Source organism: Ailuropoda melanoleuca, chromosome 9 (assembly GCF_002007445.2).
Source record: "Ailuropoda melanoleuca isolate Jingjing chromosome 9, ASM200744v2, whole genome shotgun sequence".
In the NCBI taxonomy this organism is placed as follows: Eukaryota; Metazoa; Chordata; class Mammalia; order Carnivora; family Ursidae; genus Ailuropoda; species Ailuropoda melanoleuca.
In genome coordinates this window covers 8,286,876-8,301,596 of record NC_048226.1, presented here as the reverse complement: position 1 = coordinate 8,301,596, position 14,721 = coordinate 8,286,876, and the positions used below count along the sequence as shown (strand labels likewise).

Sequence of the window (14,721 nt, the reverse complement as noted above, 5' to 3'; positions counted from 1 at the left end):
TAATTAAGATCGTCATATCTCAATAAATATGCAAATGCAGAATCAAAACAAAGAAATTCCATCTATCACATCATCAATCTGCAAATTGCTCTAGTGGGCGGGCTCCCAATGGCCAGGGATGCAGATTCCTTAACAGCTTTGCTTCGAAACTGTTTGCAAGCCACGTTTATTGGGTTTATATGTGAAGATGAAGAGGATGAACTTGCCAGTATAAAAAATATTTTCATGCCTTGTCTGCAAACGCTATGGAGAGGGAAGAGGACTAAAAATTCAGTCGAAGTTTTGTGCTATGAAATTTGCTTCCCCTTATATCATTTCAAGAAGGAAGCTAGGAAGATGCCCATTTTATAGATGAAGACAGTGCAGCTCAGAGAAAGTAAATTTCCTGTTTCTCACTTGGTCTTTGGAACCAGGATTCAAGCCTTCAGTTGCTTGTCTGACTCCAAGTTTATGTTTTGGTCCCGATTTGCATTTTTCCCACTGTACCACGTGGTTCCCCCACACCATCCAAAGTGACATTTGAATGGTGTCTCCAAGCTATCAAAGCATCCAGGTGAAAAGGAAGAAATAAAAATCACTTTTGAGGTGTTTTCTCCATACACTTCCCACATCTGGGTATTAAGGAGCTGGAAACACAGTTTGATTTCTGCATAAAGTTAGTTCCTTTTATTTATATTTAATGCAAGTTGTATATGGTGATTCCTACTTACTGAATTCATCTGTTTTGGAAAATAAGAGAAAGAGAGAAGGAGCTAAGTACCTGCATCTGTAAGCTTCATTCTAGAAACTCAAGCCTGCTCTCTGCCACATAGAACGTTGTCCTTAGAAGGTTCTCCCTGGACACTGGGCTGTATTTACTGTTCTGGTATGCTAACAACATTAGGGCAAGGCTCTTTATGAGGGTGGGGAATTTCCTGGAACAAGCAAACAGCTAAGGTGATGGGGCCAGTCTGGCACCGATGAGGTATTCCTCACTGCCTGGGGCATAGGGCAGTGCAACTAGTAGTCTGCCTACTGACCAAAGGTCAACATACGTAGAATTGCTTATTAACATGGACAGCAATTTAGACAGTAACACATGCCAGAGAGAGTGGTCCCACTGCGTGCTTGAACCAGTGAAAGAAAGGAGAGAGGCCACTGCTCTTGGCCAGGATTTCAAAGAAGAGGCGGGATGCAAGCTTTGCCCTCAAGATGGGATAGATAGGCAGGAGTGTCAAGGACAATTTACTGCATTTTACTTGAAGTGAGCAATGCTGTTCAAAGGAAATTAGATAATGGACTGAGTGGTGGCAGGACCTTGCCAGGGACACCTGCCACGTTTATCTTCTCTATCCATCCCTTTTCTATCCTCTGTCCCCCCCCCCTTCCTTCCTCCCTACCCCCCTTTGTTCCCTTCCTCCCTCTCTCCTTCATTCCCTCCTTCCTGCCTTCCTTCCCTCTTTCTTTTTCTCTTTACTTTCCTTCCTGTCTTTTCTTTTAAACATTTTCCCCTTCTTCCCCCTCAGTCTTTCTTTTATCTTTTGTATGAAAAGTATTTTACTATCATTTTTCTCACTAAAATAATCATTTTATGGCATCTGTATATATAATATATAATATAGTATTAGAAAACATAGAATCGTGGAGGATCCCTTGCTCAGGGCACTCCAAGGCCAGGCTGGAAAGTGTCAAACATCACGTCTTCCCACATTCCCTTGGTCACTGATTATTTTAAGTCACTATATTCTCACTGTCCAGGTGCAACCACGGTCAGACTGTGTGTGGAGTATGTTTTTCATATTATCCCGTGTTTAGCAATTTTTTCTACAAAATTATTTCTGGAGATCTTATCTGTTCCTTATGAGCTCAGTTTCCTTCTTATAGAAATATACGCAGTAGTGGTTCTTTCATTGATGGTCCATATGTGGGACAGTATATTTATTTACCCTCGTTCATGAAAAATAAAGTCGTGTTTGTTTTGCTATATCATTGCAGCTTGGGGTTTGTTTTCCCTCAGCATTTTCAAGACATTAATTCACTGTTTTGTTTTGTTTTTCTGGCTAGGTGTAATGTTCCTATTACTTTTTCAGCTTTTTAAAATTAATTTTTTTTAGGTTTTTAGGTTTTTTAGTTTTAGGGTTTTTTTTTTATTTTTTTAGTTTTAGGTTTATAGGAAGGTTGCCAGGATATCACAGAGAACCTAGTTCCCCCTATTTATTTGTTTGTGTGTGTTTCAGTGGGAAATCTGTTGCTCTAAATGTCATTCGCTGAAGAATAATCTTTTTTTTCTCTCCTGCTTTCTCTGATTTGCCCTTTTTTTAATTGATGTTCATCCTGATATGTATAATTATGGACTTCGTTTTGTTTCTTAAATTTTCCTGTGTTCCATAGTATTTATTTTTAAGATTTTGTTTATTTATTTGTCAGAGAGAGAGTGAGAGCACAAGCAGGGGGAGCTGCAGGCAGAGGGAGAAGCAGGCTCCCTGCTGAGCAAGGAGACCAATGCTGGGCTCCATCCCAGGACCCCGGGGTCATGACCTGAGCCAAGGGCAGATGCTTCACTGACTGAGTCACCCAGGCGCCCCCAAAGTACTTCTTCAATTTGAGAACTACCTAGTCCCACTATTATCTTTTTGAAGATTGCCCCTTACCAAATTAACCTAAAACCCCCTGAATACCTCTATCTCCTTGTTTATGAATTCTCCGTTTAACTGTGTCTTTTGTGCTGTCGAGCTGTTCCATTGAGCTGTTTATTGCCTTTTTCTTTTTTCTTCTAGAGAAAAATCTGTTCAATTTCCGTATTTGCCTCTTTTTTCCTCAAAAGGATCTTATTCTTTTGTTATGTTTCTGGAATTTATTCTAATCCCCTAATCATTGTAAATGTCCTCATTCTATAGTCTCTTCCAGATTGCCATATTATTTCAGGTTTGTGGATGTCTGAATTATTTCCTCATCTGCTCCATAATATGTTTTTGTGGGTGTACCTTCAGCAGGCCAGATCCTTCACCTCCTCCCATGGGAGTTCCATAAACCCTGGGTTTTGGAAGAATACCTCCATGGTAGTCTTATGTTTGTTTTGATGACGGCCGTAGGATTTCGCCAACCAGCATTACTCTGGTTATACTCACAGTGCAGTTTTTGGGCCCCAGATCTTCTCTATCATCTGTGTTTTCTTTAGTTTGCCAAGTTGTTTCCCCTTTCCTCAATTAAATTTTCAAATTGTTACATTGTTAACGTTACTTGCCTAAATTGAAGCCGCTAGTTCCTGTTTTTATTTTTGAACTGAGTATATTATCTATTGACTCATGCCATAAATGATCAACAATTCCTATTTGCATTTCCTTTCGACTTATACGTTATTTGTATTAGTTATAACGTTGTTTTCACATTGACAAGATTTATTACGTTTATATTCTATTTTATAAACACCATTTCCAGATTAGCCTTACATATTTAACATAGTTCTGTGCTCATCAACATTTTTCTAACCATGGCTTTCCTGTTTCTGAAGATCTTTATTCTGTTTCATCTTTGAGTCACTTAGATTTTCTCACGTGAAGTCTTCCCCCAGCCTCAACCTCACCTCCCTAAGGAAAACAAACAGCTTAATGTTTCTTGAGGTCTTGCCTGTTTGCTAATGTCTTTCTTTTGCAAAATCTCTTGGCTTTTTGTAAACTATAAAATTAAAAACTTCCCTTGTGGTTGGGTTGTTTTTGTACTTTGGTCAAAAATCAGTTGGTCTTACCTGTGTGGCTAGATTTCTAGGTCCTCTGTCCTATTTTGTTGACCTACGTGTCTATCACTTTGCCAGAACTATACAGTCTTGGTAACTGTAGATATAGAATATGTCTTGACATTGAGTGAAGGGATTCTTCCTTCCTACTTAATTTTTGTTTTGAAAATTGTTTTAGTTATTTCTAGTTCCTTAGCCTTTCCACATGAATTTTAGCATAACCTCATCCAGATCAACAAAAGTATTTTTGGAATTTTGATAAGAAGTGTGTTAAATTTGTGAACCAACTCAAGGGAAATCACCATCTCAACAATGTTGAGCCTTCTGAGCCATGTACGTTTCGCCTTTTATTTAAGTCTTCTTGGATTTCTGTATTAGATTTTTTTAGTATACAAGTCTGGTATATCTTCTGTTCTACGAACATCTAGGTGTTTAATTTTTGTTTAGTGATTATAAAAGTTTAGTGAACTTAACATGATCATTTTTACTAACGGAAGTAGAATTGATTTTTGTATGCTGATCTTGTTACCTATGACCTCATCGACTTCGTTTAGTTCTAGGAGTTATTTTTTGTTTACTTGGTTTTGGTTTTTGTACATTCTCAAATAGAGATGGTTTCATTTCTTGCTTTCCCATCTACATGCTTTCATATTCTTTCCCTGACTCACTCTGCTGGCTAGAGCTTCTAGTACTATGTTGAATGGCATTGATGACAGTAGACATCTTTGACTTGTTCCCCATCACAGGGAAAAGTATTCAGTCTGTCACCAGGAAGTACAATATTAACTGTAGGTTTTCATACACATTCTTTATCAAGGCCGGGGAGTCCTCCTTTATGCTTATCTTTTCTGAGGATTTTTCTCTTTAATGGGTTTTGAATTTTGTCAAATGCATTTTATGTATACATTTATGTAATCTTGTCAAATGCATTTGATGTATACATTTATATGATTATGTGATTTTTCTTCATTAGCCTGTTAGTATATGGCTTCCACTGATTGCTTTTTGAATATTGAACCGGTCTTGAATCCCTGGAATTAACTCCACTTGGTCAGGGTATATAATTCTTTTTTATATAATGCTGAACTCAGTTTGTTAATAGTTTGTTAAGGATTTATATTCATGGGGGATATTGGTCGGTAGTTTTCTTTTCTCCTTCTTACTGTCTTTGTCTAGTTTTAGTCTCAGGGTGATACCTGACTCATGAAATGAATAGGAAGTATTCTCTCTTCTTTTATTTTCTGGAAAAGATTGTGTAGAACCAGTGTTAATCCTTTCTTAATCACGTTGTAGAATTCTCCAGTGGAAATATCTGGCCCTAGAGATTTCTCCTTTAAGAGTTTAAATTATAAATTCAAATTTTTTAAGAGTTATAGAACTAGTCAAACGATCTATTTCATATTAAGTGAATTGTTGTAGTTTTTACTTTTTGATGAATTGGTCCATACTATCTAAGTTGTCAAATTTATGTGTGTAAAGTTTTTTGTGGTATTTCCTTCTCCTCTCAATGCCTGGAGAGTCTATAGTGATAGTCCTGTTTCATTCCTGATGTGGTATTTAATGCCTTCCTTCTTTTTTTCTTTGTTGGTCTTGTTAGAGGCTAGTCAATTTTATAGATTTTTTTTTCAAACAGCTCTTTTTTTATTAATTTTTCTCCATTGTTTTTCTGTTTCAATTACATTGGTTTCTTTTCCTTATTATTTCCTTCCTTTTTTTCTACTTGCTTTGGGTTTATTTTGCTCTTATATTTCCACTTCTTTTTTAAGGGAATAGCTTAGATTTTTGATTTTAGACTTTTCTAAAGTAAGCATTTACTGCTATAAATTTCTGTCTCACTATAGTTGTATGTATGTCCCACAGATTTTGATAGGTTATATTTGCAATTTCATTCAATTCAATTGTATTTTTTTCTTTCCCTTGAAATATCCCATTTGACCTCCTCAATTATTTAGAAGTGTATTTACTTACTTTCCAAGTGCTTGGGAACTTTCCTTTTGTCTTTCCGTTTTCGATTTTTGCCTTGATTCCCCTGTGGTCAGAGCATATACTTTGTACAATTTTTCTCCTTTTGAATTTATTGAGCTTTATGTATGGTTGAGGATATGGTCTATCTTGGTATATATCCCATGTGCATTGAAAAGGAATATGTATTCTGTTGTTTAGGGCTGAAGTATTTTATTAATGTCAATTATATCTCGTTGGTTGATAGTGTTGTTGATTTTCTGTCTAGTTGTTTCATCAACTATTGAGAAAGAGATGTTGAAGTCTTAAGCTATAAGTTATAGATTTGGTTACTTCTCTTTCAGTTCTATCAGGTTTTGCTTCACCTATTTATGCAATTCGGTTTGGTGCGTACACATGCAGGAGTGCTATGACTTCTTTTTTTTTTTTTTAAAGATTTTATTTATTTATTTGACAGAGATAGAGACAGCCAGCGAGAGAGGGAACACAAGCAGGGGGAGTGGGAGAGGAAGAAGCAGGCTCATAGCGGAGGAGCCTGATGTGGGGCTCGATCCCATAACGCCGGGATCACTCCCTGAGCCGAAGGCAGACGCCCAACCGCTGTGCCACCCAGGCACCCCAGGAGCGCTGTAACTTCTTGATGTATGGACATTTTTATCATCATACACCTCTATGTCCCTGGTTATTTCCTTTACTCTGATGGCTACCTTATCTGATATTAATATAGCCCCTCCTGCTTTTTTTTTATTAATGTTTGCATGAAATATCATTTCTATCCTTTCACTTTCAACCTACCTATTTCATTATACTTTCAGTGAGTTATTATAGACAGCATGCAATTTGATCACGTTTTTTTAATCCACTCTGACAATCTCTCTTAATTGGTATATTTAGACTACTTACATTTAATGTTATTGACATGTTAGGGCTAAGCCTTCCATTTACTGATTTTCGTTTGGTCTTTGTCTCTCTTTTTCATCTGTTTTCTTTCTCCTGTTTTCTGTGAGTGGATATTTTCTAAAATTCCATTTTGATTTATCAATAGGATCTTGAGTGTATCTCTATGTATAACATTTTTAATTCTGAAAATATTTCATTATATACACATAACTTATTACAACCAACTGGTATCACATTTTTACCAATGCAAGCAAACTACAGAACATTTACCAGCCTGTACCTTTCTTTGCCTTCCATTTATCATATAATGATCTTAAATATTTACATAATACAAGGAGAACCATGTCATACAACTTTACAAGTTTTGCTTCAACTGTTAAACACAATTTTAGTAACTCAAGAGGAAAAGGAAAATCCATTTTATTTATCCATATTTTTACTCTTTTGTTGTTCTTTCTTTCTTCCTTATGTTCCAAAATTTCTGTTACTATTCTATTTCTGTTTAGAGTGTTCCCTTTAGCCATTCTTATAGGGTGGCTCTGCTGGCAACCAATTCTCAAAACTTTAATTCTTATAAGAATGACTTTAATCTTCCCTTTATTGTTGGAAGACATTTCTTTTCTGGTTTCAGAATCCTAGCCTGATTCATTTTTTCCCACCGGTTCTTTTCTTTCAACCATGAAGAATGAGTGTGCCATTTTCTCCTAGCCTCTATGGTTTCTGAGGAGAGGGTTGCTGCCATTGAGGTTATGTTTTCCCTATAGTGTCGTTCCCCTAAAGCTTCTCTCTCACTGCTTTTGAGATGTTTAATGTGTCATTGGTTTTCAGAGGTTTGGTGGTGATCTGCCTTGGTGTGGATTTCTTTGGGTTTATCTGTTTGGGGTTTGCTCAGCTTCTTGTACTTGTAGGTTTGTGTCTTTTGCCAAGTTTAAGATGTTTTCAGCCATTACTTTGAATACTTTTTCAGACTTTCTTCTTTTGAGACTCTGATGGGATGAATGTTAGATCCTTTGTTATCGTGCCACAAGCTCTTGATGTCCTGCTCATTGGTTTAGTCTATGTTCACTCTGTTGAGATTGAGTGATTTCTATTGTTTTATTTTCAAATCCACCAAATCTTTCCACCGTTTCTTCCATTCTGCTGCTGAGCATGCCTGCTGAACTTTTTATTCATTCCTTTATTTTTATTTTTCAGTGTTCAACTTTCCATCCGATTCTTGTTTATGTCTTACTTTTCTCTGCAAGACTTTTTATTTCTTTGCCACATTTTACATTTCCGTTATTGTACACTTCTTACTTCTAAAATTTCATTTGGTTTCTCTTTATACCCCACATATATAAATATATATGTAAACAATATATACTCCACATACATAAATAACATAATATATAAAATATGTTTTTTCCTTGCTGAGACATTCTATTTCTTTTCATGTGTTTCTGTAATTCTCGGTGGGGCACTTGCATGATGCCTGCTTTAAAACCCTCATTAGATAATCCTAACTTCTCTGTCATGCTGGGTCTTATATCTTTGGTTGTTCTGATTCTTGATGTGATGAATGATTTTACATTAAAACCCGGACATTTTGGGTATTATGCTATGAGACTAAGATCTTCTTTGAATCTTACGTTTGAACTTGACTTCTCTGAGACCACGCAGACAGAAGAAGGGGCCTTGTTACAGGCAGGTGGAGGTGAAAGTCTAGGTTCTCTGTTTAACCACGTTGATACCCTGGCTGTGAGGGCTCTTCGTTACTGCTGGGCAGTGGGGTGACTTTCAGGTCCCCCCTTGACCTTCACTAATACCACTCTGGGTTGGAGGGGCAGGAGGGCCTTGCTGCTGCTCTCAATTGGCACTGGTAGGGGTCAATCTTGTTACCAACAGTTGTGTATGGAAGTTCAGGCTCCCCCATGGCCTCCAGTGGTATTGAGGGGTCAGGGACCTCACTACTGTGCACTAGGACTGAACGTTCCAGCTCCTTATCCTACCTTCTCTGATGCCTTAGCTTGGGGGAAAGAATGGTATTATGGGCACCTTATTGTAGTCTAGTGAGAGTAGAAGTCTAGGCTCTCTGCTCCTCATGGTGGGATAGGGTTGGGGCCACTGGTTTTTCTGTGGTTTTTGGCTGGAGTGGAGCTAGCAGTTTAAACTAGTCTTTCTTGCAAGGCTGCCTCTTTCCTTACCATTTGGCTGGAGGGAACTAGCTCTTTTTGGGGCTGTTTTGTCCACACCTGTTAGCATTTCCAGGTTGCCAGCTTGTCTAGCTCCAAGTCTGGGATATAAGAGGCAAAAAGAAATGTCAGGGAGCTCACAACCATATTATCCTTTAGTCCCGAGACCTCATCTCGTCTGCTTCCTTCTCTCCATATGTCAAACACACTTCTTCTTATGTTTGTTTTATATAAAATATCCAGGATGTTTTATGAGGAGGAAAAATAGAAGTATTTCTCTTTCTTTACAGAAGTGGAAGTCCCTCAGTATGTAATTTGATTTTGTAAGTTATTAGAATATTGTACTTTATTTGGAGAAATAAGTGAGAGACATAGTTAAAATTTTATTGGACTTTATGTGTATAAATTAAATATAAATATATATTTACACATATAAGTTAAATATAAATATAAATCTACATATATAAATCTCTATATAAGTATATGTAATTTATGATATAATACTATATTATACATTGTATATTATATAATATATATTTTTCATATTACTCTCTCTATATATATATGGCAAAGGAAACCATATTTGTTGAAATCAATAAAATGCCCCAACGTGATAATTATGGCTTAATTCATATATAAAACGTTTTCTTTGAAAAAGAAATCAAGAAAAAAAGTAATTCCCCCCAAAGACAGTCCAAAATGGTATGTATGAATTTTTCTACATACATACTTGTTATATGTTTAGTTTGGCAACTGTTTATTGTATGTCTACTATATTCTTAGCACATTTAGACTTTCTATTGAATACTATAGAATTAGGCAGAGGCGTGGGTCTTATTCACAACAAGACTGTAAATGTTATTAAGGATCAAAACAAATTAAGTGAATCTGTGAAGTAATATTTAAAGGAAGAAAATTTCAAAGAGATGGAGCTATCACGACAGTCATTTGGTGGAAATTAACATGAGCTTTTTTTTTTTTTTTTTTTTTTTTTTTANGATTTTATTTATTTATTTGACAGAGACAGAGACAGCCAGCGAGAGAGGGAACACAAGCAGGGGGAGTGGGAGAGGAAGAAGCAGGCTCATAGCGGAGGAGCCTGATGTGGGGCTCGATCCCATAACGCAGGGATCACGCCCTGAGCCGAAGGCAGACGCTTAACCGCTGTGCCACCCAGGCGCCCCTAACATGAGCTTTTAAAAAGGATACCTCTTATTTGGTCGGACGCTGAAGAGCTGGAAGATCATTTTAGAGATGAGAAATCAGCTACCTGAATCAAGGCTTGGAAAAACATGTGCTCTGATATGTTTCGATCACAGCCAGAACAGCCTGATGACTTGATTGTGGTGGGAACGGTCCAGGTCCGTGAGTAATCGGAGCGGACTCTGCAGTGGAGGAAAGACAGGCCCTCATTAGGGGAGGGCTGACCTTGTTCTTTACTTACGGACTCCTGCCCACTGGACCCCACAGGGAGCATCCCATCCATCAGTACCCACACTGCATTAATAAGCAAGGAAGAGTCATTGCAAACTCCAGATTTAGAAGTAGCATAATAAAAATGATACTTTCAAGAGGTTGTTAGCAGTGCCAATTGGAATGGTTTTGCTGTAGTTGTAACCCAGGTGTGAGGCAGCAAAGCCCAATGCCTGCCCTCCTTCAACACCATGGGTCACCCTCTTCTTTCAGATCTCCAGTAGAGCAGTGGAATTAAAATTTGGTGATGGCCTTTATTTTTCAAGGCACTCTGCTAGATAGCGTCTGTGTGCTATCTCATTTAGTCTGCACTATTACTGCTATTTTACAAGGCTGGGGGTTTTCCAAGGTCTCATGGCCAGGATTGAAATGCAGGCTCTTGACATCGTACAGCATGTCATCTCGGTCCCTAGTGTGGTGATGGCTGAGTCGCAGGAAGTCAGTGCTTGCTGACTTGAGCTTGTGTTAGGGTTGGGCAGCCCTTACCTTCTTTTACGCAACTGCTTTATCATCCACAATCCAGCTTGTAAAACATGATAACGATTTAATGCTGTAGCACAGAGGAAACAAGATTCCTATTTCTTCCCCTTCCTCTCCATTCAAGCAATGTCCCACCAGACCTTCAGTTTAGGGTACTGAGGGCCTGGAGAGCATGGAAGCTACTCCCATTAGTCGGTAGACAATTAGGAAACTGGACTCTGATTCATTTCCCTGGCTAACATGTAGCCATGCTGCTGATTACCCGTTTTCATTGTTTATGGCGAGGCAGGTGGATGAACAGCTCTGTCTGATTTATGAAGTGCTTGCCTTCTATAAATCACAGAGGAGAAACCCAGCACGCTGTTAATCCTAATTGGTTAAGTCCTAAGTAGGGAGTGATTAGAAAGTCTTCAGGAAAGAAGGTTCCTCATGCAAATGAGAGAGATATACAGTTCCTTGGGAAGAAATATCCCCTGCTCTCAAACATGGTCACGATTTGTTATTCATTCCTGTTGTGCCCTTCCACCTCTTGCTGGCCAACCCCTGCTGATCTTCCACTTATGAATAAACTAACATGAAAGAGAGAGAAGGAAGATGATGGGATGCACAAACATAACAGAAAGAGAATGCTCTTTACCTGCGTACTCTCTTCTTTATTACTTTCAACCTGGATTAATTGTCTAATTCTAATAAACCGTCCATCATAATGAACAAGACTCATAGTGCTGTGAGTTGCAATGGGACACATTAGGGCTTTTGGTCTTAGCTACCTGGATTCCAATTCCACCTTTCCCTGAACACAGTTGACGTGACATTCTCCGATACTCAGTGACAGTGACACCCTTCTCTGATGTTTCACTTTGAGCCAAAAAGACCCTGAAGATCTTAAATATGTGCGGTCATCCACCTCTTCTGATTGGAAATCTTCTGATCGGATTTAGAAATGCAGACTCTTCTGGCAAAGGAAGAAAGAATCCCAAAGATTTTATGTGATTTCCTCTCCCCCCATCTCAAAATAATGGTTGAGGACCTAGAGACTGTGTATGGGACACATTTAAAGGACCAGGGGCTGTCGAGACACAGACTCAGGGAAGATAAGTTTCCTTTTCCCTTTCCAATCAATTGTAAATGCTCCTTCCTTTGGGTAACTTCTCTTTTCATTTCCTTCTCTTTTCTCCTCACCTCCCTCTCTCTGTGTCCCTCCCCTTCTGTATTTTTCATCCCTTTTTCCTGCCCTCCCTTCCTGTCCTTCCACTCTTCTCCTATTTCCTGCGAACCCACGGCAGATGCAGCAGCAGCAGCAGCGTGACCTCGGAACTGGATGATGAACCCCCCTGCATGGAGGAGATTGATTACAGTACAGACAGCAGCGCAGACCCAGAAGGGAGCTTCTCTGAGCTGGACCGGCAGATCCAAGAGTGCGCTTTCCACGAGGATGAGGGAGGGGAAGAAGAAGAGGGGCCAGGCCAGGGAAGAAAAGCCATCCCCTAGCCCTGAGGTTCAGAGCGAGCTCCGTGTCTCTAACCGCTGGACTAGCGGCCATGTTGTTTCTTCACCATCAGACATGTACAGCGTTGCTGCCAAAAGCCAGCCCATGTGAGCCCAGCAACCTAATTCCAGATTTTGTTCTAGTTTCATTAGGCATAGAGACTGGTTATGTTACAATTATACCTTTTACATCCATAGTTAGGTGGCCTTTGGAGCCCATGCAAGCTGCCATTTTGCTAGAAAGGGCTGCTCTCGAGATGACCATGGATCCTCTCAACACATTTTGAGCTCTTCTCCTTTCCTGTGCTTGAAACTGGAGCAGACTAGAAGTAGGAGTCGGGCTTCTTTTGGCTTCTCAGGCCGATTTCTATAAGGTTGTCTAAGTTGTTCTGCATATGAGTGTTATCGCCTCTCGTTGTCCTCCTACTGTAGCATCTGAGCTCCTCAGCACAAATGATGAGCCCCCTGAGACCTCTGAGGGTCCTAGCAGGGTCTTCAGTTGCTGAATTATTGAGCATGAACGGCTGCACAATGGCGAATTTGCAAGCATCATGCTTAGTCTGTTTTAACAGTATATATTTTACAGATCCAGTATAATCCGGGAAGTGTCCTAGATTCTAAGGGAAAGGCACAATACTGAATAAGACATGGCCATTGGTCTTTACAAACTTTAAAATCCTATGAATTCAGGCCACTAACCATAATGCTGGAAGGCAGCAAGTCGTGGTGGGAAAATCATTCATTTCAGACTCAGACAGATGTGGCTCATATCCTGGATTTGGCAGTCCGTTGTTATGAGAACTAAGGCAACTAATTAGATTTCCCCAAACCTCAGTTTTCTTATACATACAGTGGAGATGAACATCATCTATATTAAAAGTTATCATGAAGATGACATGAGATAATGTATAAAAGTATACAGATTGGCACATGACAGGCACCCAATAATGTTGGCTGATTTTCCTCCATAGCAGAAGTCGAGCATTCTGCATAGGCGTTCTCAGTTACAGAAGACCTTACCTGCAGTCACGTGGTGAGAAAGTACTCCCTCTCCCTGGAGGGTATCTGGGAAGGAGGTTGCAGAGTAGCAGAGTGTAGGAGGTTGGGATGCCATGAAGTAAGTGAAATGGAGCAAGGCCCTTTGGCATGCGGAGGCAAATAGCTTAGAGATTTGGATGATCTCTAGGTGTATAGGACCCATGCAGAAAGGATGAGAAGGGGCATGGAAGGCAGATACTGATTGAGAGATAAGATGGAGAAAATATGGTAGGTCAAATTTATGTTTGTCCGGGTGCCATATATATTTAGTTACGATTAGGTTTGTCTATGAGAGAAGCGGAATCCAAAATTGCAGTACCTTTGTAAGACAAAGTCTGTTTATCTTTTATGTAGACTCCAGATATAGGCAGGCCGGAGCTGGTATCATGAGTGCCTGGTGTCCAGCACCCAGTTTCTATGGCTTTCTAGCTTTGCTGCATGTTGCTTCTACTCTTGGTCTAAGATGGCTGCTAAAGCATCAGCCATTTCATCTACGTCCCAGTCAGCAGTAAGCAGTAAGAAGGATAGAAAAAGAAGAACACATTCTCTATATTTCAAAAAGCTATACATTGCACTTCTCCTTAATCCCACCATCTAACAAGTGGTCCTATGGCCACAGGTAGCTGCAAGAGAGGTTGGAAGATATAGTCTTTATTTGAGTTGGGTGTAGGGAAAAGGGGCTAATGCACATTGAGGATCAACTGTTGCCAAATACTTCTCTTGATAAACCATTCACCACCATGAGATTTGGAAATGATAATTTCAGAAAAAACTCACAGCAACCCTCTAGGCCTGCAGAAAGCCACACCCTAAAACTGCCATAATCTAACCCTGAGGCATAGGAGAAAGGCAGGTGTGTTATGATTCGAAGAGCTGATATTATTATTATTAGTGTTACTACTATTATTGTTGCTAATCCTTTCTTTTTCCAAGTCCTTTCCAAATTTCCTTGCTGTAGTTCAGAAACCACATATCCATTATTGGTGTTGAGACACTCATGTCTGAAACGTATATAAGAGGTTTAAGGGAAATAGCAAAGACACCACATTCAAATCCCAGATAACAGCAGGGCTTAACTACTCTTATAAACCTTTCCACTCTTAAATAGGGAATAGCAGAATGTTTCTGTTCTCCCCTTGCTTGGAGCAGTCGAGAAGATAGTTGTGTTGAAAATGTAAACATTGGGAGGGATGGAAATAATGGTGACTCATGATTGCCACTTTGTGCCTCAGCTCAAATTCGTTTATGGGACGAGATTCTGGTCATCTAACATGTTTCTGAGGGCAGGTGACCAGGACATGTAAATTTCTATGTAATAAGTTCAGGAAAAGCCAGGGACATGTGATTCATCCATGTAACAAACATACGTTAAGCACCTACTATGCGTCATGCACTTTACTAAGCTCTAAGGATGCAGGGCAAAGGACCTACTCTGTTTGCAAGTGGGAAAGATGAGCAGTAAACATTTTAATACAGTGGCACACAACTCTGTGGAGC

At 39.3% G+C, this 14,721-nt stretch overlaps 1 protein-coding gene across 1 annotated transcript in view; it reads left to right on the top strand.

The window, feature by feature from the left end:
- AGBL1 (ATP/GTP binding protein like 1) overlaps positions 1–12,189 on the top strand; it is a 637,395-nt gene extending 625,206 nt beyond the window's left edge. The window contains exon 26 of the mRNA XM_011229612.3: positions 11,985–12,189. Within this exon, the coding sequence (XP_011227914.2) occupies positions 11,985–12,189 (205 nt within the window). The remainder of the gene's footprint in view (positions 1–11,984) is intronic.
- Positions 12,190–14,721: the final 2,532 nt, after the last annotated feature.